The 26,517-nt window shown below is 35.7% G+C and overlaps 1 protein-coding gene across 5 annotated transcripts in view; it reads right to left on the bottom strand.

Moving 5' to 3' along the window:
- Window positions 1-26,517, bottom strand: part of LOC138715292 (acyl-coenzyme A oxidase 1-like) — a 150,948-nt gene that overhangs the window by 6,394 nt on the left and 118,037 nt on the right. For all 5 annotated transcript variants that reach the window (XM_069848050.1, XM_069848055.1, XM_069848049.1 and 2 more), the window contains 5 exons: window positions 22,722-22,882; window positions 15,209-15,371; window positions 13,894-14,240; window positions 10,329-10,434; window positions 4,846-4,995 (listed from right to left, as the gene is read on the bottom strand). In XM_069848050.1, coding sequence (XP_069704151.1) covers window positions 4,846-4,995; window positions 10,329-10,434; window positions 13,894-14,240; window positions 15,209-15,371; window positions 22,722-22,882 — 927 coding nt within the window. The remainder of the gene's footprint in view (window positions 1-4,845; window positions 4,996-10,328; window positions 10,435-13,893; window positions 14,241-15,208; window positions 15,372-22,721; window positions 22,883-26,517) is intronic.

Here is a 26,517-nt window from a genome sequence, read left to right as displayed (position 1 = left end):
GTGCGATATTAGACTGATAGTCCTGAAGTCCTTATATTTCTTGGCATTATTTTTCTTCAGTATTGGACTCAACACTGTCTCTGTAAAATCTTCAGGCCATTCGCCTTTCTCATAGCCTATATTTCATTGCATAATGATAGAATTTGCTTCTTGTTACTTAATAATAATAATAATAATAATAATAATAATAATAATAATAATAATCTATGCTAGCCTGTCATGGCATAGAGATGCATCCCACAGGAGGCAGAGGTGGGAACGGTCGGTGGACTCAAGTAAGCCCTCCCGGCTAGGTCCGAAGGACCCGCTGACCAAAGACAGGTGTGGTCCTCCTTTCATATAGGGGGTTGAGAAAGGACAGTACAACCGCCAACTCTTAAAAACATGGTGTCCTTCAAGAAAATGGTTCAAATCAGCTCATTAAAATGTTGCATCCCAAAGTAAAATATTCCGGAGTAATAGTCCCCCGGTCGGATCTCCGGGTGGGGACTGCCTTGGGAGGGAAGAACCATGAAAACGTGAAGTTACTACAATGGAATTCTAGAGGTTTTAGTCAGGATAAGAAAACAGAACTTGCCAAAGTATTGTTCACCAAACAAGTAGATGTTTTTGGTATAATGGAGGCCAATATATGTAACAATCAGAAGATATTTCAGCATAAAAGGATATACAACGTACCTCTTACCAAAAGGAAGACAAATAGCTAGTGGTATGCTCATTGGTGTTAGAAATAACCTCACATCAAATTTCAAAATTGTGAAAGAAATGAATGAAACAGATAAGATAGAAATAGCATATCTGGATTTATGGAGATCCAAAGAACACTTTTCAATATATTTTGTTTACAATCCTCCAAATAACAGTCCTGATTTGAATATTTTTTTATATATCACATAAAACTATAATAATGGGAGATTTTAATGCCCATTACAAATTATGGGGATATAGAGACCAAAATACAGCTGGCAAAGCAATGGAAGATTGGTTAAATACAAATGAATTGGAACTTGTATTCAATAGGGATCAAGAGGCTACTTACATGCATCATACAGGCTCCACATCCAACCCTGATTTACTACTAGTGGCATCAAATATAACTGAAAGAACACACCGTGAAATATATGAAAGTCTCGGATCTGACCATAGAGTCGTAATTGCCAGTATTAAAGTCAAGGCAAAACCACCCAAAGTCCACTGCAAGAAATCCTGGAATTTTAAAAAAGCTGACTGGAAAGGATACAAAAGTGAATTGGAAAACAGATTATCAAACGAGATCAAAATCAAATCTAGCTCACCAGACACCATTAATAACGATATATGCAAAATTTTGATTACAACAGCAAAGAAATATGTCCCACGAGGGAAAGTTAGAATGTACAAACCATCTTGGTCAAAAGAGTTACAAAAACTAAAAGTTGGACGAGAACAGGCCAGGCAGGCAGCAGAAACCAACAAGGATAAGGAAAGCTTTCTTGATTGGAAAAATAAAGCTGCAAGATTTAGAAAAGGTATATTAAACTCCAAAAGAAATGCATTTGATAAGTTTGTAGAAAACTTAGCTTATAAACAGGATAGTAACAAAGTTTATAAATATATATCTACTGTACAGAAAGAATCTACACATAAACAACCAATAAGATATGGACACAAAAATATAACAGATGATTATAAAATTGCATCAGCTTTTAATACATATTATTCTGTTCCTAAACTCTCAAGACGACATAGAAAGCTACAGAAGTCGATGAAATTAGAAATTAAGAAGAAAATGCAGGTTCAGAATCAAAATGTTACCACTACTGATGAAATTTTCTACCACATCTTTAACCTATTAGAGCTAGAAACTGCCATTAACAAACATAGTAACAAAAGAGCCCCAGGCCCAGACAATATCCACCCAGAATTCATCAAACACTTAGGCACTAAAGCAAGAAATGCATTACTTGACTTCTATAACTATGTTTGGAACACCTCCGTACCTGCAAATTGGAAAAAAAGCAATATTATTCCAATATTGAAACCAGGAAAGACAGCAGACAAAATTGAAAGCTATAGACCTATATCACTAACAAGCCACTTAGCTAAAATCATGGAAAGGATGATATCAGAGCGATTAAACTGGTTTTTAGAAACAAACAATCTTCTATCAACACAGCAAGCCGGATTTAGGAGAGACCACTCAACAAGAGAACAAATAATCTTACTAAGTCAAGCTATTAAGGATGGATTTAATAAAAAGAAAGATACATTAGCTGTATTCGTCGATTTGAAATCAGCATATGATAATGTGTGGAGATACAATCTGATTACAAAGCTCCAGAAATTAGGCATAAAATCCAAATTGTTAAGATGGATATCTGAGTTCATCACCCAAAGATTTTGTTCTACAACTTATGGATCAGCAAGTTCTAAATATAAATAAACTCACTTGGGCTTACCTCAAGGTGCAGTATTAAGCACAACACTATTCAACATATATATTAACGACCTACCACAAGAGCTAGAAAAACATGACACTAAAACAACACTCTTTGCTAATGATTTGGTTATTTGGACGTCACATAAAACCAACGCAGTAGAGAAACTTCAAAATTCCATCCAGTCATCGTTACTGGCACTTGAAATTTGGGTGTTCAAATAATATGATGTCAGTGAACACAGAAAAAACAAACTTTCAACTCTTCCCATTAAGAAAGAAACCAGTGAAAATAAATCTAAACTATAGAGATGATAAGTTACAAAGAACTGAAAATGCAAAATACCTGGGTATACATTTCGACAATAAGCTCACATGGAGAAATCACATTGAACAGATCAGCACAAAGGCAACAGATCATTTTAAATTACTAAAAAGACTGGCAGGAACGAAATGGGGTAGCTCAAGGAGTACACTCAACACAACCTACAACACATACATAAAGCCTGTCTTAACGTACTGTGGTGAAGCACTAATAACCTCATCAACCACAAATAAACAGATATTAGAACGCACTCAAAACCAAGCTTTACGTCTCATCACTGGTGCAATCAAAACTACTCCAATTGAAGCCATGCAAATAATCACATCTAATAAACCAGTTGTAACATCTTGAAACAAAAGCCCCTTTAACCTATGAAATATTAAGAAGGTTTCCAAATTTGGATAAATGGAGTAAATACAAAGATTCTAAATTTACATTGAGGACTCAAAATGGATACATACAAGAGGTAGAAAAGCTTAAGCAAATTCTAGAAATACCAAGTGAAAAGGAAAACTTGATGTCTCGATATAATCCACTTAATAACTTCAAAGTAGATTGCTGCCTTGATCTTGATGAAGTCTTCAACAAAAAAGATATAAATCCAGAAATAGCAAAAGCCATTGCCCTACAAACAATTACTAGAAATATCCACAAAAGGACTGGTTGTACATTTACACTGATGGATCTCTCATGGATCAAAATGAAGGAGCTGGAGCAGGAGCTACTTGCCAATACTTTTCTCTTTATAAAAATGTTGGCAAGTACACAACAAATTTTGATGGCGAAGTTGAAGCCATTTATACATCACTTCAAAATGTATTTGTTTGGCTAAACCAGTGCAAAAACATAGTCATCCTGTCTGACTCCAAAGCTGCAATCCAGTCCATCAGCTCAACTACAACCCCTAAAATGGAAAAAGTAAAAGAAATTCATTGCATGGTAAAACAAATTCAAATGCTAAATAAAAAAGTCGTCTTCCAATGGATCCCGGCCCACTGCGGACTGAACGGTAACGAGAAAGCAGATATGTTAGCAAAGAAAGGAACTTATATCAACTTAAAAACAAATTTCAAGTTCCCATATGAATCAATAAAGCGAGTCATAAAAAGAATAAGTTACAGCGAACAGGCAAAACATCAAAATTCAAAATGGAAAGAATCATTCAAAGATCCAAAACTAATTCCTGATCTACCTCGAAAATCTGCCGTGGCCATGTTTAGATTGATTACTGGTCATGATTGCCTCAGTAAACACCTCCATCGTATTGGAGTACTGAATTCATCTAAATGCTTACTGTGCACCAGAGAAGAGGACATGGAGATGGAGCACCTGGCTAATTGTGAAACTCTTAGGACATTTGTGGACCTTCCATCAAAATATTGGGAAGCAAGAAGGATGATGACTTCATTGTTAAATCCAGAGCATTAGATACACACACACACACACATAATAATAATATCATCATTATCATCATCATCATCATCTTCATCATCATCATCACATCACATTTATTCGGCCATGTTTCTTCTTCACAGTGTAGCACATTTATGACTATGCTTGATTTTGACATGTAGTGGTAGACAATGGCTACATTCAGCCAAGACAGCACTAATTTAACTCTTCATTTTTGCAAAGTTACAGCAGCTGTGAGTTGCTGAATGACTAGATTGCAAAATGTCCATTGTGCTTGCAAATAAATACACCACTGTTCCATCTGCTCTGCAATATAAGTCACCGTCGGTTGTTGCCTACCCCCTCCACATTCGCTGGCTTACAGCAAAAAAAAAAAAAAAAAAAAAAAAAAAAAAAAAAAAAAAAAAAAAAAAAAAAACATGCTACGAAAAATGGCGGCCGCTAATTCAGTGCTGTCGGTCAGCAAGGAATTCAATGCTGTCGCTATTTCGGCACTACCTCAGTGCTGTTTCGGCTGAACGTAGCCAATATGTCACCTCCATGTCCTGAATTATTCAAAGATATTCTATTCATATAGTACCAGTATTATTACAAAGTAATGGTATAGAAATATCTTTATTAGTTTTATATATGTTTTTGCTAAGAATTAAACACAGTTGGATTTTGTTGCTTTCTGAAATATTCCTCTTACCATAAGGAAGTCTCCTTTGTTATTAAGTAATGTATATACTGCATACAATTCACACAGCTGGGTCAAGATGGATTTCATAGCCGCAGAAACATTGTGCATTCCTTCAATAGTCGACACAGATTTCTCCACAATGAAAGCACGAGCATGAGCCTGTAAAATATAAAACCACACACCTTCATCTCAAACAGCAGAAATAACTAAAATGCTCTCTCAATTAATATCACTCAATAAAAGAGTTGTATTCCAATGGATACCATCCCATTGTGGAATCCTGGGAAACGAGAATGCAGATGCATTAGCAAAGAAGGGCAGCACTGCTACTTACAGACCTGTTACTAAATCTCCGTATTACTCTGTGAAAAGATTTATTAAATCTACATACTTAGACTACAACAAACAAAATTTGATAACACAATCCCAAGGGAAAAAATGGAACTCTCTGCATCAAAATCCACAGTTAATTCCCGATTTACCACGAAAATCGTCTGTAGCTGCATTTAGATTGGCAACAGGCCATGATTGTTTGGCCAAACACCTGCATAGAATTGGAATATATCAGTCCCCTAACTGCCCATTGTGCAACTCAAACCAAGAAATGGATTCGGAACACCTCAAAACCTGTGCTTCAGTGGCTGGTCATGATAATATCTTTGAAAAATATTGAAGTGCAAGAGGTCAAATGACTTTATTGTCAAACGCCTGGCATTAGAAAGCAACAACAACATTAGTAACTACCTATATATAATTAATATTACATTATTTATTTTAACATACCGTCAGTCAAATGACTTAAGTTTCAACTTGTTTCTAGAATACAGACCTGAACTAAAATCCCAAAAGGACCTTTTGTTGGGCAAGACATATTGAGACGGTTATAATAGTTTTATGAGCATACGAAAGTGAGAATTTTGCATATTATTATGTAACTAGCCGTACCCGTGCACTCCGCTGCACCTGTTAGAAATAAATATAAAGTAATTACATAATTAAAATAGGACGTTTGATCCAGGGAACATTCGTGTTTGTTAGAAGGATAAATCGTTTAATATGTTACTTAATTGAAATTGTATTTAAATAATTAAATTGCGATCATTTTGGTCCAGAGAGCACTCATTTGGTGCAATGACAATTCCTTTAACATATTTCTTATTTGTTATTACACGCAATAGTTTAATGAAGATTGACATATCATTTAGTTTTAATGTGTAAACTTTATATTACTTGCTATATGGTTCCATTGAATTATGGTAATAACTTAATTTTAACCCTTGTTTTCTACGTCTTCAGTAAATGGCGCTTGGCCCACTATGATTCTGAAACCTTCAAATAACTTAAATAGTGATACAGCATAAACAGTGATATGTAATTATATTTCTTTCTTTTGAAAATGTAAGAATTCACAATCTCCTATGTACCATTGCCATGGAATGAATAAATGTGTTTTTGCTTCCTACTCAAAAATTTTATATTTTGCACATGGGAATTACTGCAGGAATAACGACACTACAATCTGAGGCGGCGGTGAAAACGTATTGTATTGTTATTTTAAAAGTCTATTAGACCTACCAAATTTTGCATAGAATAAAACTTATCGGAAATCATTTTTAAAGAAACTTTTGTTATGTAACATTTTTCACAAAAAAGCAATAATAAGCGAGATATTTCGATTTAATTCAGGCCCCGTTAAATGAAGTATTTTGAATGCCATATAGCCTCAAATCTAAATTACAACGAACTTAATTCATATTTCAATTTTCATCGAAATTCGTTCAGCCATTATCGCGTGAAAAGGTAACAAACATCCAGACAGACAGACATACAAACAAAAATGTCAAAAAAGCGATTTTCGGTCTCAGGATGAATAATTATACATGTTAACACCAATTATTTTTGGAAAAGCGAAAATTACCAGAAAATTTTCGGCTACATATTTATTATTAGTATATATTATATTATATTATATTATATTACATTATATAAAAAGTGCGTTGATAACGGATGTACTCCGATAAGAAAGTTTTTAATTTGTTGTTGTTGAATCTCAGAAGCAACAACTTTTACAACAGCGCAACATAATCTGCTTGGCTCATTACCCAATTTTTTTTTGCATTGCATTTATTGCATATATAGTTTATTTTATGTATTTTAACACGATTCGATTGAGCATAGTTAAAATTTGAATTATAAAATAATGAATTGCTAAGCTAACGTACTATTACTGCATACTAAATCAATACACTCTCGTTGTTCGTTAATTCTCTGAGATTAAAATGAGTGTGTACATAAATATTATTTTAAGAAATACAGAAAACGAATGTACAAAAAAGCCTATCAAATTTTCTGTGCATAGGAAGCTATTTTAATCTTACCTGTCCTCGATTTACTAAGAAGTTACTGTAATAACATTATAGCAGTATGTCCATCTAGAGAAACTACACTTTCCAATGGTGAAATAATAATTATACAAATCGCAGCGATAAGATGCGATCAAGCAGGCAGTGCTTCATAGAAACACAGAAACATTGCCTGTAGGCTAAGTTTAATAGCTTTCGATTGTTGCTGTCCAAGGCCCCTTTTTCGATTGTTGTTGTCCAAGGCCCCTTATAGACGAAGTAATTTGTTATTTCATTGCACCATCTTAGATGGCGTTATTTTAATTTTAAAACTCATTTATCTCATTAAATATCAGTCCTATCAAAATTTTGTAAAGAATAAAATTTATCGGAAATCATTTTTAAAGAAACTTTTGTTATGTAACAGTTTTCACAAAAATCAATAATAAGCGAGATATTTCGATTTATTTAATTCAGGCCCCCTTATAACCCACCTTTTAAATAAAGTATTTTGAATGCCATATAGCCTAAAATCTAAGTTACAACGAACTTAATTTATATTCCAATTTTCATATAAATCGGTTCAGCCATTATCGCGTGAAAAGGTAACAAACATACAGACAGACATACAAACAAAAATTTCAAAAATGCGATTTTCGGTTTCAGGGTGGTTAATTATATATGTTAGGACCAATTATTTTTGGAAAATCGAAAATTACCAGAAAAATTTCGGCTACAGATTTATTATTAGTACCAGATTAATATTACATTATTTATTTTAACATACCGTCAGTCAAATGACTTAAGTTTCAACTTGTTTCTAGAATACAGACCTGAACTAAAATCCCAAAAGGAACTTTTGTTGGGCAAGACATATTGAGATGGTTATAATAGTTTTATGAGCATACGAAAGTGAGCCTTTTGCATATTATTATATTATCACAATGTGAACTTAATGAGGGTTCAACTAACGAACATATCTACAGTTTACGTTGACATTATTAAATACTTTCACTTACCTTGGCTATACACTATCACCTTATGATGAAGTAGATATTGCTGAAAATATATGTAAATATAATAAAACAATGGGGATCATTATGTTGGGGTTGTATCTGTTTTCTTGTGCTATGTATTTGGTTGTGTTTAGTTCTTCGTTGTAATCCTGTTGGTTCATTGGTATGTTGAGTAGTCTGTGTACCATTGTTTGGAATGCAACATAATAGACAACATAATACGTAAGACAAAACAAAACCACAAAAAACAGAAGAATACAACACAAACACACGAACACAAAAAATACATCACACTAACATACGAAAACAAAAATACACATAAAATTGCAATCTCATTCAAGAAATTAAATTACAACATCGCATACAGAACAAATAACACTCTACAAAAACATCTCAACACACAAACAACACAAACAAACAAATACAACCACACAGGCGTATACAAACTCAAATGTAACACCTGCAACAACTTCTACATAGGACAGACAGGCAGATCATTTCAAACACGTTACAAAGAACACATCACAGCCATAACAAAATTACAAAACACCTCCACATATGCAGAACACATCACAAATTCCAACCACACCTACAGAGACATTAACACAGACATGGAAATACTGCACATCCAACCAAAAAGCCAGAAACTCAACACACTAGAACAATATGAAATATACAGACACACGAAAACACACCCCAACGATATTCTCAACACACAACTCAATTTCAAAACACATACACTCTTTGACTCTACACTACGAACGCACCCTCACAGGAAACAAGAGGCGCCAGGACCAACAATGCCAGTTCTGAAGATGACCCAAAATAAGTCAAAACATGTTAACAAGGTATGTTAAAATTTAACACAAGAAAGTTCTTATCATACATATTCCGAAGTGATACAGTGTTAAAAGTTGTGTACCGTAATCAAGATGTATAAAAATAAAATAGTGAAGCTTTAGAATGGCAAACATGCTAGTGACAACTTTATTCATTTGAATCTATACTCCTTTCATAACCGTCTAGTGGGCTTACACTCTCTCCTAACGAGACATTAGTTAAACATTTTAGTTGACATTCAGTTATAGTACCTAGTGAATTCTACGAGACTAAAACCTTCTCGTATTTCTATAATGAAAAGTAGTTTATAATATAGGTAATCAGATTCACAAGCCCACTGGAATTAATTGTTTCTTAAAGAAATGATCCGACAATTTTTTCTCCGCTCACAGCACACAATACACCAACTTCCTCATCATATAGGGAAACATTGTATTTAATGTTTCGTTTATCAGTGGACTAGTAATGGCAATTTTGTGAATTTACGTAGCCATAGAGATGGAACCAAGCAGTGTCGGAGAAGAAAATAAGATATAGGTCTATTTCTCCATCATATACTTTATTCGCAATCCATTCACAAAGTGTACGCCTTTTTCTAGGATTACCTGGCTGTGTAGCTCATGCTACACTACTAATCTTGTATGGTTTCATTTTTCAACAATTTTGTAGTCGTATGCGCAGAGGAATAAGAAATTCCCGCTTGTTGGGAAAGCTGCCTAATGGATTTTCCAAGCTGTAGCCATTGTCATCCAACATTTCCTCTGTCAGAACCCTTGTTTCCTTTATGCACTTCTTTTCTACAATAATTCCATCTCTGAAAATTCAGCCTACATACTAATTTTTCACAAGCTGAACCCTTGACACAGCAAATGTATATACAAAAAATATTTCAACTTGAGCAATCTCCGTACATACGGTATGTAAGAATCATATTTGAACACAGAGTGTTCTAAAGAAAATCTAAACTCACCCATATTAGACACTTTTAAAAAAATAGTGTTCTCTGAATACCAATACATCTTATTATAATGACTGAATGACTAAGACTGAGAACATGCCACACTTGTGTGATGCAGTTTGATCTTCACATGCTAGTAACCAACTGGTACCGGTACTGAGAAACCCCGTATGCAGCCCACATTAGACTGAGACACCTAGTATATGATAGGTTAGAAAAATATGCGTGACAATAAAAGGATGTAAAGGAGAAAAGAAGAAAATAAAAAATATCGTGGAAGAGGAGGAGAAGGAAAAGTATGTATTGGTGGTGGCGATCTTCCAACATCATACCTACCTCTGCACACTGGGCCAATTCTATAGAAGTCATATTCCATGTATCTGTTGGTGAAATTCCCATTTGCATTCGCTTAGCCATGCTGTCAGCACAGCTTTTTATTTTGCTGAAATAAAAACAAGAAGAAACTGAATAAAATGTTGTTATAAATTACATAAATTAAAAACAGAACTGTATTTTAATTTCATTAATGGTGGAGAATAAATAAATAAATGTAACCTATAGATAAATGTATACTCAGACAGGCAGACAGATGAATGAATGAACGAACGAACGAACGAACGAACGAACGAACGAACGAACGAACGAACGAACGAACGAACGAACAAATGAATGAATGGAGAAAAATTAAAATGTTGATTCTGACTATCCACATCCTTTCTCTGCTTGAATGTATGACTGATGTGTAATCGTAAAGAAAACATAGTTCATGTTCTGATATTTATGCCGAATATGGCAGCTGTGGTGTCTGCTTCCTGCAAGTACTTCGATTTTCCCTATCAGTCGTTCAATAATTGAATGGGTCACCTCTACAACGTTGTAACCACCATAAGTTAAAATGTTCGGAATATTGAGGAAACTATTTTTAACGAGACACCCTTATCCTAGAAAGTGTAGTTGTGTATCCTATTACAATTATATCTACAGATTAGACCTAGGGTTTTCCCTGAACCCAATATGAGCAAATGCTGGGTAACTTTCGGTGTTGACCCCGGACTCATTTCACCACCATTATCATCTATCATTCAGACGCTAAATAACCTAAGCTGTTCATAAAGCGTCGTAAAATAACCCACTAAAAAAAGTATATATTAGACCTACGTTGATTTAATTATAGTACCAACTAAACCTTTCAGAGTATGAATGTTTCATTAAAAATCCTTTTTTCAACTTGCTGAACATTCTAACTTCTGACAGTACAATGTTGTTGGGATGGCCTATTCAATTAGTACTCTTACTATTGTAATTTTACCGGTAATGAATAACATTCATAAATATATCTCTAGTAGTTTAACAACCAAGTAACTAAACCAAAGACTGAAAACCATATAATCTAATCAAAAACTACATAACTAGACCAATGAACTATCTCATTGTCTGACGTGACTGATCCACTGACTAACCAACTAACTACTGGCTATCTCACCAACTGACTGACTGATTGACTGACTATTTCTCTCTTCCATGGTTCCTTAGCCAATGCTAATTTTCGGAATATTTTAACCTGCACAGTGAAAATCTCGGGCCTTTTTTATGGTACCACAACACAAGAAATCGGATTGAAAATGGACAAATGCGAAGGCTCCAGGAAGGTTCATGCTCAAGCAGCATTAAAGTTGTGTATTACCAGTAAAAGTAACTGGACAAGTAGGTAGGTAATTATTTATTTAACAACTTGAGTGCTCAGGATCGAAATCAAGACTCTATGGTGACCAGGTAATACTCTTGTGTTGTAGTGTGAACCATCAGTTGAATAGGTGCAACATCAGCTTTCCATGCTGCAATCACAGTTCAAATTTCATTGGGTTGAATGGAATTTTTGGTAAAAAAAAACCTGGTTTGTGTCAGGTTTCCTTGCAATATTCATAAACATAGTTGGATAACTGGCAGAGGTGTAGTCGTGCAACTTGAGAGCGCCCTCTCTCTTTATTTTTACTTTTTAAAATAATACCAGTAACTGTCTTACTTGCATCATAGTCAACTTTGTATTTTGTAAGTATGGCTTAGTAGTACAGATATACGGTATACAATAGCAACAGTAGTGGTAGTCCTAATAATAATAATAATAATAATAATAATAATAATAATAATAATAATAATAATAATAATAATAATAATAATAATAATAATAATAATGATAATAACAACAACAACAATAATAATAATAATAATAACAACACCATAAGTCAGCACAAACAGAAGATATTGAAGTTCTCCAATAGGTGTGTGATAAGAAAGTACGTATGGTACTGTAATTATTTTTTCTGTTTTCTTATTTGAAGACTAATTTCATGGACCTCAGTTCTCTTTAACAAATAAACTGATCATAGTTCAAATGCAAATCTTTACATCAATTCCTAAAAAAAAAAAAAATTTCAGAACTATTTCTAGCAAAATGTACAAACACTCGGACAGGAGCTTATATTGATTGAGGGACATTACTTTGAAGGTAAATGCACATAAATTGCTAAAACTGTTATCGTATCCAAAGGGACAGTAGTTCACAAAATTATTGAACTCTACCACAGGGACACATAAATAGATCTACACATGCGCTCTGGCACATACACATGCAGACAAAACCAGGAAATACTGTAGTATAATTATTTTATTAATTCTGTCATGTACAACAATCTATAATAAAATTAATGCCGGTAGTGAATACTTGTTCAATATTCTGCTTTTCAGCACATATTGTGTAGCGATCAACAATAATTTTTTGAACACGTCTGTGAAGAGAGTACTGGTATTCCAATGTGCTCAAATTTCCATAAGCTCTACACTCTTCCTTAACTTCAGTGCCACTAGCGTATTGTCATCCATGCAAAGATTCAAACAACTGAAAAATCAGACGAAGCAAGTTATGGGCTATAGGGAGCATGTGGGAGAAGTTCAAATATCAGTTGTTCAATTCTTTCAACAGTTGTTAACGCCGAATGTGGACAGGTATTATTGTGGAGTAAAAACATATTTCTACAAGAGATTTGTGCTTTCAGCGAATTACTAGCTTCATCTTTAACGCCAATATTTCCCTGTATTATGTTGCAGTTACAGTAGTCATTGGAATTTAATAATGCCTTATCAACTGAGAGGCTATCTACCATTTGTGAAATTGCTCGAAGCGAGAAAGTATTTTGGCGAGATGAGACCGAGGATTCGCTTTAAGATTACCTGACATTCGCCTTACAGTTGTGGAAAACCTCGGAAAAACTCAACTAGAGAAGTAGCCCAAACAGACTTCAAACCCACGCCTGAAAGAAACCTGGGATCATGAGTCCAGCTTCCTACTGCTAAGCTACGCCAGTGGCTGTTACAGTAGTTCCTTTCTTAGTAGAGTGTTCCAATGATAGTCTGTTATATATCCAAAACGAAAACAGTATATAATTATTACGGTATGTCTTTATTTGTAGATCCCTGAGATAATGCTTCCACTTCAGCATGGTAATTGTTTCTTCGTAATTTTGATTGTCGACCTGAGTGTTCTTCATAGTGAAGATTTGTCATCTGACACTTCGCACCTACATACTATGCTTACCATACTGCTCTGCTGTTCGCCATCATATCCATATGTCTTACCATAGAAATTAGATTACAACTAGCCGTTCAACAATGAAGTATGTACTCTGTTCACAGGGTTTGTATTTTTCATGACTGAGTATCTGGTACCCACACATTACACAGAAAATGTATTATTGGTATGGTACATACTGAGTTATTGTAACAGGGCCTGTTCCGTTATTCTTATAGAAGAGTTACAAACTTTTTACTTTACTTACTGATCCTCGTGTTATATTAAATCTAACCAACTGACTAAATCAACTGCAGTAAAAATATTATATGTTACCTTGCTGCCACTTGCTGGAAAGCTGTTACAATGGATTCTGTTGTATTTTGCCAAGACTTTAGACCGGTACTTCCTGTCACTGCACGTGAAAGGTATGCCACAGTGGGTGGTAAGGCAACACCTTCCTTAGCCTGCTGCCACGCCTTCAAGAGATATCGGGCAGTCTGAAGCAGCATGACTGTGTTCTCCCCCTCGTAGGTGCATCTTGCAGTTGCAGCACCATACAGTGTACTGAAGTTGCTGCAGGTCATGTAGCCATGTCCACCACATGCTAGGCGACATGTCTCCACTCCTTTGGCTGCTTCATATGTGCAAACAGCTTTCAAGCAGCAGCACAATGCATGGAGCTAATAGTATTAGAATATAATTGAAGTAATTAGAATTCTGTAAATCAGCATTTAAAAAGCAAGTATCATACTTATTACAGTTGGTTTTGCCAACATGTAAACTGCTATAGGCCTTATTAGGTAACTGGGTTCTAATAAATTTCTCTTTTCCCACTTTTAAACTACAACTTAAAAAAAATTGCGTACTGTCCTTTATATATCGTAATTATGTAGGTAGTGGTTCTTATGGCCAAATTAAAATTTAGAACTTACTATGTACCGGTACCGGTATTTATTTTTTAAACATGTGTACAGTGAAAATAACAAAACAATTGAGCCAGTTTTATATATAGCATAACTATAAAATCTTGAGACTGGCATATTGTACCACAATATGTCTAACTTATGATGAAATCTGGATTTCAACAAATGTGTGTATTATTAATCATTATCTTGTAACAAACAGAAATGAACCATCGAAGGTAAAGCTGGTAACTATAGATGTATAACCAAAATAGTTTACTATGCATGTTACATAAAGACTCATCTGCTATACAGGGGGATAGGTTCTATGGTATCCCAAAGCTATTTTCATTTGAAAAGCTAACTATCATCTCACATCACATAATGAACAGCATCTGGTGTTGCAAATATTATGCCTAAGTAAAACACTTAACAGAATTAGTTTATTTTAAATTTACGAAAATTCACGCTGTATTTCAATGCATATTCTTTATTAACCCACAACACGTAGCCAATGGACTTATTCACTTGTAATACATATATCATCACTGATTATAATCATATTTACCCTGTTTTTAATGTCTTTCGGCCTTCTTAGGCATTCAATGTAATGAATATTTTATTCATTTTTAAAACCCATAATACAAAATACTCACAAGAACCAACAGACTTTTAATAAACAATTTGCAAGAAAATTAGTTAACATTAAACTATATTAAATTAAGTTAAATTACTAACTGCCTTACCTCTGGAAGTCTTCGTAGAGTTCCTTTCTCGAGTTCTACAATAATTTCATTATACAAATTCCACAACCAATTTGCAGTAAATCTAAAAGCAAATGAGGTTGCTAAGCTGGGAAAGAGCTTGTACTGTTGTGTTCTGTAGTCGAGGATCTGTGGTTCTGGTTCTCTGAAATGTGACAAAAAACTATTCTGTTTTATGTAGATATACCAAAGAATAAGCGTCACCATGTTTTAATAATGAGGCATTTCGTGAAACACTTCAACAATCAGTCACTGCATTATTGATCACTTTTGTGGTGACATAATGATTTCCAAACTTATTTAGGATAGCAAATCATTTGAATTAGGTTGTATTTGAAGATCTGCAGACTAACACATAAGTATGCAGTATGAATGGTACCACTTTATGAATTTTAATGGTAATAGTGTAGAATGATGAACTCATCAATGATAATTAATATTAGAGGATAAAAATTCGCTCCAGTGCCGGAGATTGAACCTGGGTCCTTGGTTCTATGTACCAAGTGCTCTCACCATTGAGCTACGCCGAAGTCCAAGCCACAGCACCGGATCGAACCCCTCTCCTCCAGTGTTTTTTTCCCCTTTGTGGCCTGACTCTCAGTGGGCATGTATGTTGACATTTTATATTAAGTCAATTGCCATTATACAAGGAGCACACTAAGTTGACTGAGTTGGTGGCTGGGATTCCACAGTAATATGCACAGTAATCCGTACAGTAATATGCACTGTTGCTCGAAGAATCTACGTAAAGATTATTTTTTGTTTCTACAGAATACATCTGTTATGGTAACAATTAATATTAGAGGAGAAACATACATGCCCAACTGAGAGTCAGGCCACAAAAGGAAAAAGAAAAAAAAAAAAAGAAACACTGGAGGAGAGGATTTCGATCCGGTACTGTGGATTGGACTTCGGCGTAGCTCAATGGTGAGAGCGCTTGATATGTAGAACCAAGGACGTGGGTTCGATCCCCGGCGCTGGAGCGAATTTTTCTCCTCTAATATTAATTGTTACCATAACATATGTATTGTGTAGGAACAAAAAATAATAATCTTTACGTAGATTCATCAGTGATAGTCGGCTGATCAATCAGAAAGAAATTATTGTCCAACTTTATTAGGTTATTTGTTTATCAGAAGAAGTTGGCTTCCTTACATGTTTACGGCAGAAACTATAAACCTTTACATTTTTCAGAAACATTTGGCACATTACGAGAATGAAATGAAGGAGTTTTTCACAATACCGTGGCGACAAATGATACATAGATACACTATTTCGAATCTGAAATAAAGCACTCATCTGCCATCTAAAAATAAAATAAAGTACAGTTTTTTGAAATGCAGATCTTGCCACGCTCACTGATTTCTTTGAGCCTAGAAATATGATCATTCAGAACAATACCGGTACATTGTTAGACTCAAAGCATTTGAAAATATAATATATACATCTTGATTATACACTTTTAACACTTTGTATCATACATCTTGATTACACAACAACAACACACCACAAGAACACATTAAAGAAATCATACACACCACAGACATCATCACAAGACAGAAATACTTCACATACAATAACAAATATTACACTCAAATCGAAGGCCTACCCATGGGATCACCCATCTCCAACATACTAGCAGAAATATTCTTACACCACATATTAGAACAGACATACATACTAAACAAAGACAACAACACACACGCAGACAACATCATATACTGGCACAAATACGAAGATGACATACTAATACTATACAAAGGAAACAAAAGACAGATCCAAAACCTACATCAACACAAACAAAATACACCCAAAGCTACACTACACATTAGAAATTGAAAACAACAAATCCATAAATTTTCTAGACATCACAATAACAAAAGTAAACAACAAACACATACCGGTATTCAAAGTATACAGAAAACCCACAACAACAACAACACACATACACGACACATCCAACCACCCAGCACTACACAAACAAGCTGCATTCCGAACAATGGTACACAGACTACTCAACATACCAATGAACCAACAAGATTACAAAGAAGAGTTAAACACAATCAAATACATAGCACAAGAAAACGGATACAACCCTAACATAATAGACAACATAATACGTAAGACAAAACATAAACACAAAAAACATAAGAATACAACACAAGCACAAAAACACAAGAAATATATCACACTAACATACGAAAACAAGATAACACACAACATTGCAACCTCATTCAAGAAATTAAATTACAACATCGCATACAGAACAAATAACACTCTACAAAAACATCTCAACACACAAACAAACAAATAAATACAACCACACAGGTGTCTACAAACTCAAATGTAACACTTGCAACAACTTCTACATAGGACAGACAGGCAGATCATTTCAAACACGTCACAAAGAACACATCACAGCCATAACAAAATTACAAAACACCTCCACATATGCAGAACACATCACAAATGCTAACCACACCTAAGAGACATCAACACAGACCGGAAATACACATATCCAACCAAAAAGCCAGAAACTAAACACACTAGAACAATATGAAATATACAGACACACAAAAACACACCCCAATGAAATTCTCAACACACAACTCAATTTCAGAACACACACACTCTTTGACTCCCCTTTACACCACACGAACACACCCTCACAGGAAACAAAACAAGTGGCACCAAGACCAGCAACGACCAGTTCTGAAGATGACCCATAAAAGGTCGAAAGTGTAAACAAGGTACGTTATAATTTAACACAAGAAAGTATTATCATACATATTCCGACTTTGTATCATTTAAGAATATGGTTATAATGACAACTTTAATGTATTAAAATGAAAAACTAAGTTGTAAATTATACCTAGTTGACAAGTTTTGGCCTTGCATCAGCCATCTTCAGAACTAGTGAGGTTCTTGCTTCATATGGCACATTAGTCTGAACATCTTAAAATACAACCCAATTCAAAAGATCTGTTGTCCTAAATAAGTTTGGAAATCATTATGTCGCCACAAAAGTTATCAATAGCAAGAACCTCACTAGTTCTGAAGATGGCTGATACGAAGCTGAAACTAGTCAACTAGGTAATTTGCAACTTAGTTTTTCATTTTAACTTATGAAAACTGTCATTATAACCATATTCCTAATCCTAAGTAATAAGATCCAAAAAAAATTCCCAAGGATAACATAACAAGATAAAACTAGGTACCGTATGTCATATGCCTCATGTGTCAGTGTGAACTTGAGATACTGAATCTCCTCATTATAGCTCAAACTTGACTCTATTATATTTTCATCTCTTTTATGAACATCAGTAGGCTATAATATATTTCAACTGAAAAACTGGAAAAGACAGTCCAAATCTAGTTGTAAAATCAAATGGTGGACTTACATTGTTGTTGCTGTTTTCTAATGCCAGGCGTTTGACAATAAAGTCATTTGACCTCTTGCATTCCAATATTTTTCAAAGATATTATCATGACCAGCCAGTGAAGCACAGATTTTGAGGTGTTCCGAATCCATTTCTTGGTTTGAGTTGCACAATGGACAGTTAGGGGACTGATATATTCCAATTCTATGCAGGTGTTTGGCCAAACAATCATGGCCTGTTGCCAATCTAAATGCAGCTACAGACGATTTTCGTGGTAAATCGGGAATTAACTGTGGATTTTGATGCAGAGAGTTCCATTTTTTCCCTTGGGATTGTGTTATCAAATTTTGTTTGTTGAAGTCTAAGTATGTAGATTTAATCAATCTTTTCACAGAATAATACGGAGATTTAGTAACAGGTCTGCAAGTAGCAGTGCTGCCCTTCTTTGCTAAAGCATCCGCATTCTCGTTTCCCAGGATTCCACAATGGGATGGTGTCCATTGGAATACAATTCTTTTATTGAGTGATATTAATTGAGAGAGCATTTTAGTTATTTCTGCTGTTTGAGATGAAGGTGCGTGTTTAGAGACTATTGATAGAATAGCTGCTTTGGAGTCTGACAATATAACTGCATTTTTAAATTTACTGATGTGGCATAGAAGATTCCTGAGACTTTCACTTATTGCAATGATTTCTCCATCAAAACTTGTTGTTCCATATCCAAGAGATCTATAAAGTGAGAAGAGACAGCACGTAACACCTGCACCGGCACCTTGTTCTCTGGAGATCAAGGATCCGTCAGTGTATAAATGAAGCCAGTTTTGTGGAGGGTATCTAATATTAATTGTCTCTAAAGACAATTGTTTTAGTATTTCAGTGTTTACTTCTGATTTCAGTATTTCTTCTGTTAAATTTAGATTATATTCCATATTTAATAGAGTTAAAGGGTTTGGTTTAATTTGTAGGTTTTCTTTTAAGGACTTACATTGTAACGAATTGACAAAACTTGTTCATTACTGACAAAAACTGTATATTGTGGTTTGGTGAATATCTTCATTGGACTTAAATTTTCAGGTTTTGTATCGTAAAGAATTTCACATATTGGTGCTACATTAGCTTATAGAAGATGCTGGTCGCAAGACAGAGAATGATTTGTTAATACAGTAAACTTACTCTTCCCATCAAAAGAGCAGTTTTAATGTACACATATGCAGAGCCTACATAGCTGCCTACATAGCTGCCAACATTCCGTGAAATGCTGTGCAGAAACCAATTTTCATATTATTACTGCAGAAATACTGTCATCAGTCAATGCCATTGAAATCGACAATAAGGATGAACTACCTCGATTCTTCCTATAATAATCAGATGATTACCTTAATTCGAGAAAACATTGGTGATTTCAAAATAAAGATATGTGTTGATGAAAACCATGGACAACGTGAGCAGGTACCTAGATAATAAACTATATTATTTGTAAAATGAACTGTTATGAACTTTTTTTTTAACTTGTTTATTTAACATCAACTACATGGTTATTTAACGTCGATGGTATTGGTGATAGTGATATGATATCTGACGAAATGAGGCAGAGGATTCGCCATAGATTACCTGACATTTACCTTACGGTTGGGAAAACCTCGGAAAAACCCAACTAGATAATCAGCCCAAGCAGGAATCGAACCCGCACTCAAGCGCAACTCTTAATCGACAGGCAAGCGCCTTGGCCGGCTGAGCTACCCCATGGCTGAACCTTCTTCTCCATACTTTTTGTGCTGTAAACAATTCGATAAAGTCAATGGCAAAAACTTACAAATATGTGCAGTTATTGTATCATGCTGGTGTGGAGATGATTCCGAAATCCAGCTTTGTTATACTGATAATTTACAGCTTTGTAGGGACTCAGATTTTGTTTGTGTATGTGTACATGATCGCGACTGTCCTTTCCTAAAACATGTAACACAATCTTATTCACATCACAAGCCCAGGCCATTCTTTACATAGAATAGCTTAAATCGTCAGAAATGAGTTTCTTAACCCCTTTTAATCCAAGGCACGACAGTCCATGAAGGACCATGACCGACAAACCGACCAGCTGGCTGCTGGCCTTACGTCCACATGCAGAAGCAGAGGTAGACGATCATCCAACCAAATTGGAGGTATCGTGTGGTTAGCATGATGATCCCCCTAGCCGTTATAGCTGGCTTTCGTAACCGGATTTTGCTACCTATCGTAGCTCCCCAAGTGCATCATGATGCTGGGTGGACACCAGTCCCATACACTGGCCGAAATCTTATGAGAAAATTTCTTCCTCCATGACTACCAGCACGCATTCCGTAACGCGAGTCCTAGGCAGGATGTCTTACTTAGACCACGATGCCACAGTGCAGGACTCTTAACTCCTATTTCGAATACGAAATCCTTCTGCAGAGTTACATTCAGGACAGCACTATTTCACAAAAGACTTCCTTCACGCTTCTACTATAATCAATAATAACCCTTGAACACATCGACTGAAGTAGTACTTCACTACGCTGAATATTAGAAAGAAGATATCTCCATTGTAATACATATGAGGTAATTATTATTTGGGCTCAGTGTGTTATAATTTTCATCTAGATATAAGACTATTTTGAATATTTGGACTCTCGATTGTACATTCTAAGGAGTATTTGTGATCAGTTTGTTATATCTTTAGTGATGTATGTAATAGGCCTATAATATTTTATATTTAGTACGATAATTTTACACTTGTAACTTTTTCTATAATGATAGCTAATACATACTATACTAATAGAAGATAGTGCAGCCTGTGTTAATCCTGTGAGATATCTATTATATAGGGTGCACATAAAGTCACCATACATTTTCCGGAAAACGTACATTTGGATTATTTCTGTTAAAGGTATAGTATAGTATGTTGACTATTGAAGAAAGAATCACAATTGTGGAATATCATTTAGGTGGTAAAATCTATGATGAGGTCCAGAGGCTCTTTGAGAGGAAGTACCAGAAAGACGCCCCTAAAAGACTTGCTATTCAGCAGCTTATAAACAAATTCAGGTATACAGGATTTGTAGCTGACGAGAGGCGTGCTGGACGGCCACCAATCAGCCCACAACGTGTAGAGAGGGTGAGCGAGAACATCGACAGAAGTCCAAAGGCATCCACCTGCCGACTGAGTCATGAGCTAAACACTCCGAAATCCACAGTGTGGAAAGTGCTTCACTAAACACTTAAAAAGAAGGCCTACATATCCAGGTGCCTCACAGACTAGAGGATGAAGACTATGCTGCACGAGCAGCCATGTGTCATGATCTGTTGCACGCTGTAGGTGAGGAGAACCTGATGAATCATGTTCTGTTCATGTCAATGGCATCGTGAACAGACACAATTGCAGAATCTGGTCAACCGAGCAACCAAATGAATTCAAGTGGCAACAGGACTCTCCCAAAGTCAATGTGTGACTTGTTCTTATGAAGGGCAAAATTTATGGCCCTTTCATCTTTGCCAAAAAGACAATTGCCGGGACAAACTACCTGACATGTTACAGTTATTCCTGGAGCCACAGATATGGCAGGATGGTATCGTTGCCTCTGCCATTTTTCAACAAGATGGGCACCACCCCATTATGCAAACATTGTGCGGGACTACTTGAATGAGACCTTTCCTAACCGATGAATTGGAAGAGCGGCAGATCACATGTAGGCTCCCCGTTCCCCCCGACCTCACTCCCATTGACTTTTTTGCGTGGAGTTTCATCAAAAGCCGAGTTTGTGCTCCCAGGGTCCGCCACTCTGTAGGAGCTACAAATCCTTTAAAATATGTCTGAAGAAAATTTTTTTGTTGTAGACTCTCTGATTGCAAGGAGCCACTGCGGATCAGAAGTTTACTTTGTTGATACGACAGTGTTCTAGATCATACTGCTCTGATCTAAGTATAGACGCACGCAGAGACAGACATATAATATAAAGACACACAGACAGACAACCAAAACAGACAAAGCAGAAAATGTGAATTGCCATTAGAAATTTAAATATACTAATTTATATGTCTCACAATCTCATATTACTCTACACGACTAAGTGAAATTATATTTATATAATAATAATCACCCAGGCTTCATTTCGGACTGTCTTCGAACAGCACTGTAGCGTATAGCTATTGTGGCAGCTAGCCCCAATTGATAGGCACACGTCTGTAGCATTACTACTCGTACATATATCATGGTTCCATACACCAATTTGTCACTAGGAGATTTGACATAGGACCCATCCTGTACAACAGAATGAAACATAATCACAATTCGCTAAAAATATAACATAAAAATTAGCATATATTAAACATACCAGTATTATGAGTTTAGTTAAGCATTCATAAGCATGTTTTTATTATGGGTTGAAACAGTCTAATTGAGATGTACTGATATGGAAATTAAAAAAAAAAATAACTCTTTTCATTCCTATAATAAAATGCATTTATTTTCTACTTCACACGCGGAATATAATGAAGATGAGTTCATCATGTTAACATTAGTATTAGAGCAACAGTATGGTCATTAATTCGATGTAACATTTACACTGTATGTTATGTACACATCCTCATCATTTTATAAACTTATTCCTCAAGATGTTTTACATGGTGAAGAACCACATCCGACACGAGGTAACCCTGTTTTTCACAAATACGATGGTTCTACAGATGTGAAATTGGGGGGGGGGGGATATATGCCTCTGATTGAGGTTCTGGCTGATATGTACATCTATTATCAGGCAGTACATCTCACTTGACGGTATGTGTCAGAGGAAGAACAATTTTGTTTCTATGCAGCTGAAGTTTGACTAGTGTAATATGTAGCTAGTCAGCGATGTGTGCAATGGAAGGGGAAAGGAACTGGCCACCCTACCTCATTATCTCCTGAACTAGTTGCCTCATAAGTGGTGTCTTGTTGATATCACTTGTGAGGTTCAGATCTGTCTTCGGACAGTTGACTGAACAAAACATGCCGGGTGTTTCAGACCACCTGTATCAGCCTTTTTTTCTCGAAAACTATATGATATTGGTTGTTCATAAAAAGTTTTTATAACCAAAACCTATGTAAAGAATCGATTGGTGGCAGTAGAATATCTCATAACAAACCGGAAGTGGGGGTACCTGTGGTCAACTTCGAAATTTCAAATGAGAACCTGGGTAATTGAAGGTGCCATTAGAAACTACCTTTAAAAAGAAACAACTTTTACTGAGACTTGTTTTTCTAACTTTTATTGTTTACTCACAAAGCAAGAAAAATGGTATTTTTTAAGAAATGTTATACGTTGTTAATGTACGTATACTCTTCATAGTAAGTGTTCAAAATGTCCGCCACTCTGTGCTAAACAATGTTCTGATCTCCTCCTGACATTTGTGATTGCACGGAAAACTTCAATACAGCTGAGAGAGACACATGGCGTGGTTTCTCTAATTCTTTGTTTCATGTCTTCTCTAGTTGTTGGACGCACTTGGTAGATCATGTCTTTAATTCTCCCCCACAAGAAAGATTCCCCGTCACTCAGGATTGCACCATAATACAGTGTTTAGAATTCTCAAAGACAACAAATTTCATTCATACTATATTCATCTCCATCAGGAACTTGTGGGACATGACTTCCAGACTCGTGTTGATTTCTGCAACTGATTTCTAAACACAGACCGTGATTTCGAGCTTAAAATTCTATGCACTGATGAAGTAACTTTCAAAAGTAATGGTCAGATGAATCTCTACAATGCCCATTACTGGTCTCCGGTTAATCCACACTGGCTACGTGAAGTGGATTACCAGCACGTGTGAAGTCTCAACTTATCATATGGTCTCCTTGGGTACCGAGTCATAGGACCATACTTTTTTGAGAACTTGAATAGTAGAACGTATGCACGCTTCCTCCGAAACATTTTGCACCAGCTGGTTCATGATGTTCCCCTTGCACTTCGGTTAACGATGTGGTTTCAGCAGGGCGGCTGTACCGGCTTATTTTTCATGTAGGGCTCAGCAAATTATTAACCGGTTATTCCCCTACGGTGGGTTGAACGAGGAGTACCAGTAGCCTGGCCTGCCCGATCTCCTGACTTCGCTCCAAATGACTTCTTCTTGTGGGTAGAATTAAAGACATGTTCCACCAGGTGCATCCAACAACTAGAGAAGATATGAAACAAAGAATTAGAGAAGCCTGTATGTCTCTCAGCTGTGCTGAAGGTCTCCATGCAATCACGGATGTTAGGAGATCAGAACATTCTTTAGCACAGGGTGGCAGACATTTTGAACACTTGCTACGAATAGTGTGCGTACATAAACAACATACAACATTTCTCAGAAAGTACTATTTTTGTTGCTTTGTGAGTACAAAATAAAATTTAGAAAAAATAGTTTCAGTAAAAGTTGTTTCTTTTTAAATGTAGTTTCCAATGACACCTTCAATGACCCATGTTCTCATTTGAAATTTCTAGTGATATGTGTCAATCCAACAAAAGTGAACCGTGTGTAAAGAAAAGAAAGTACGATGATAATTACATTAGGTTTGGATTTTCATATATAGGTGACAAGGACTGTCCAAGACCACAGTGTGTTGTTTGTGGTGACATTCTTGCTAACAGTAGTCTGAAACCTTCTCTACTTAAACGTCATTTAGAAACTAAACACCCCACCCACGTAAACAAATCTGCTGATTTTTTTACACGAAAAGCTAACGAGTGGAAAAATGATTCAACTACTTTTGTATCCGCTGCAAACAGTGACAATGAGAATGCTCTTGAAGCGTCTTATCACGTTTGCTACAGAATTTTGCTAAAACTCCAAAACCTCATTCAATAGCTGAAGATTTAGTGCAGCCATGTATAAATGATGTAGTACAGTGCATGCTTGGAGAATCTTTCATAAAAAAAGTCAATATGGTACCATTGTCCGACAATACGATCAACCGTCGGATTAAAGACATGGCAAATTATGTCGAAAATGAAATTTTGGAAAGAGTTCGTGCCAGTCCTTCTTTTGTGATTCAATTTGACGAATCGACTGATGTTGCCAATTTAGTCATTTTGTTATTTTTCGTCCGTTATATTAATGTGGAGTCTGTAGAAGAGGAGCTACTATTCTGCAAACCCTTAAAAGAGAGAACTATAGGAGGAGATATATTTAAATTAACCATCGAATACTTTCGCGAAAATTCAATAGACTGGATTCGCTGTGTAGGCATTTGTTTAGATGGTGCGAAATCTATGACAGGGTGTTATGCTGGGTTTGTTGCCAAAGTAAAATCGGTAGCGCTGAACGCTTCTTGGACACATTGTTGCATTCATAGACAGGCTCTTGTTTCTAAATGCATGCCCGATGGATTGAAATGTGTGCTGGACGATGCAGTGAAAATAATTAATTTTATTAAGGCTCGCCATACAAATTCCCACATCTTTGGAGTGCTATGTGAGGAAATGGGAAGCATTTATAAGTGTTTATTGTCTTACACTGAAGTTAGGTGGCTATCTCGAGGTAGAATTATTTCCAGACTGTATGAGCTTAAAGACGAAGTTTATGTTTTTCTCACCAGCCATGCCTTTCACCAAGCAAAGTGCATGGAAGATGAAATCTGGCTTCAGACAGCTTATATGGCAGACATTTTCTAAAAAATTAACAGTTTAAACTTATCTCTCCAGGGGTCAAATATAAACGTTTATATTGTGCAAGACTGTATTGAATCATTCATTAAAAAAACTTACTTTTTGGGAAACGTGTTTCAATAGCAATCAAACAGGGTGCTTTGATACCCTTCACGACTTTCTGGTGGAAAATCATCTTTCTTTGGACGAAAATGTCAAGAACATGGTTACGAAAATGTCAAGAACATGGTTAAAGAACATTTGAAGGGACTTGGAAAAACCTTCAGA

The sequence above is a fragment of the Periplaneta americana genome, chromosome 15, assembly GCF_040183065.1.
Source record: "Periplaneta americana isolate PAMFEO1 chromosome 15, P.americana_PAMFEO1_priV1, whole genome shotgun sequence".
NCBI classification, from domain to species: domain Eukaryota; kingdom Metazoa; phylum Arthropoda; class Insecta; order Blattodea; family Blattidae; genus Periplaneta; species Periplaneta americana.
This window is presented reverse-complemented; position numbering and strand designations above follow the sequence as displayed.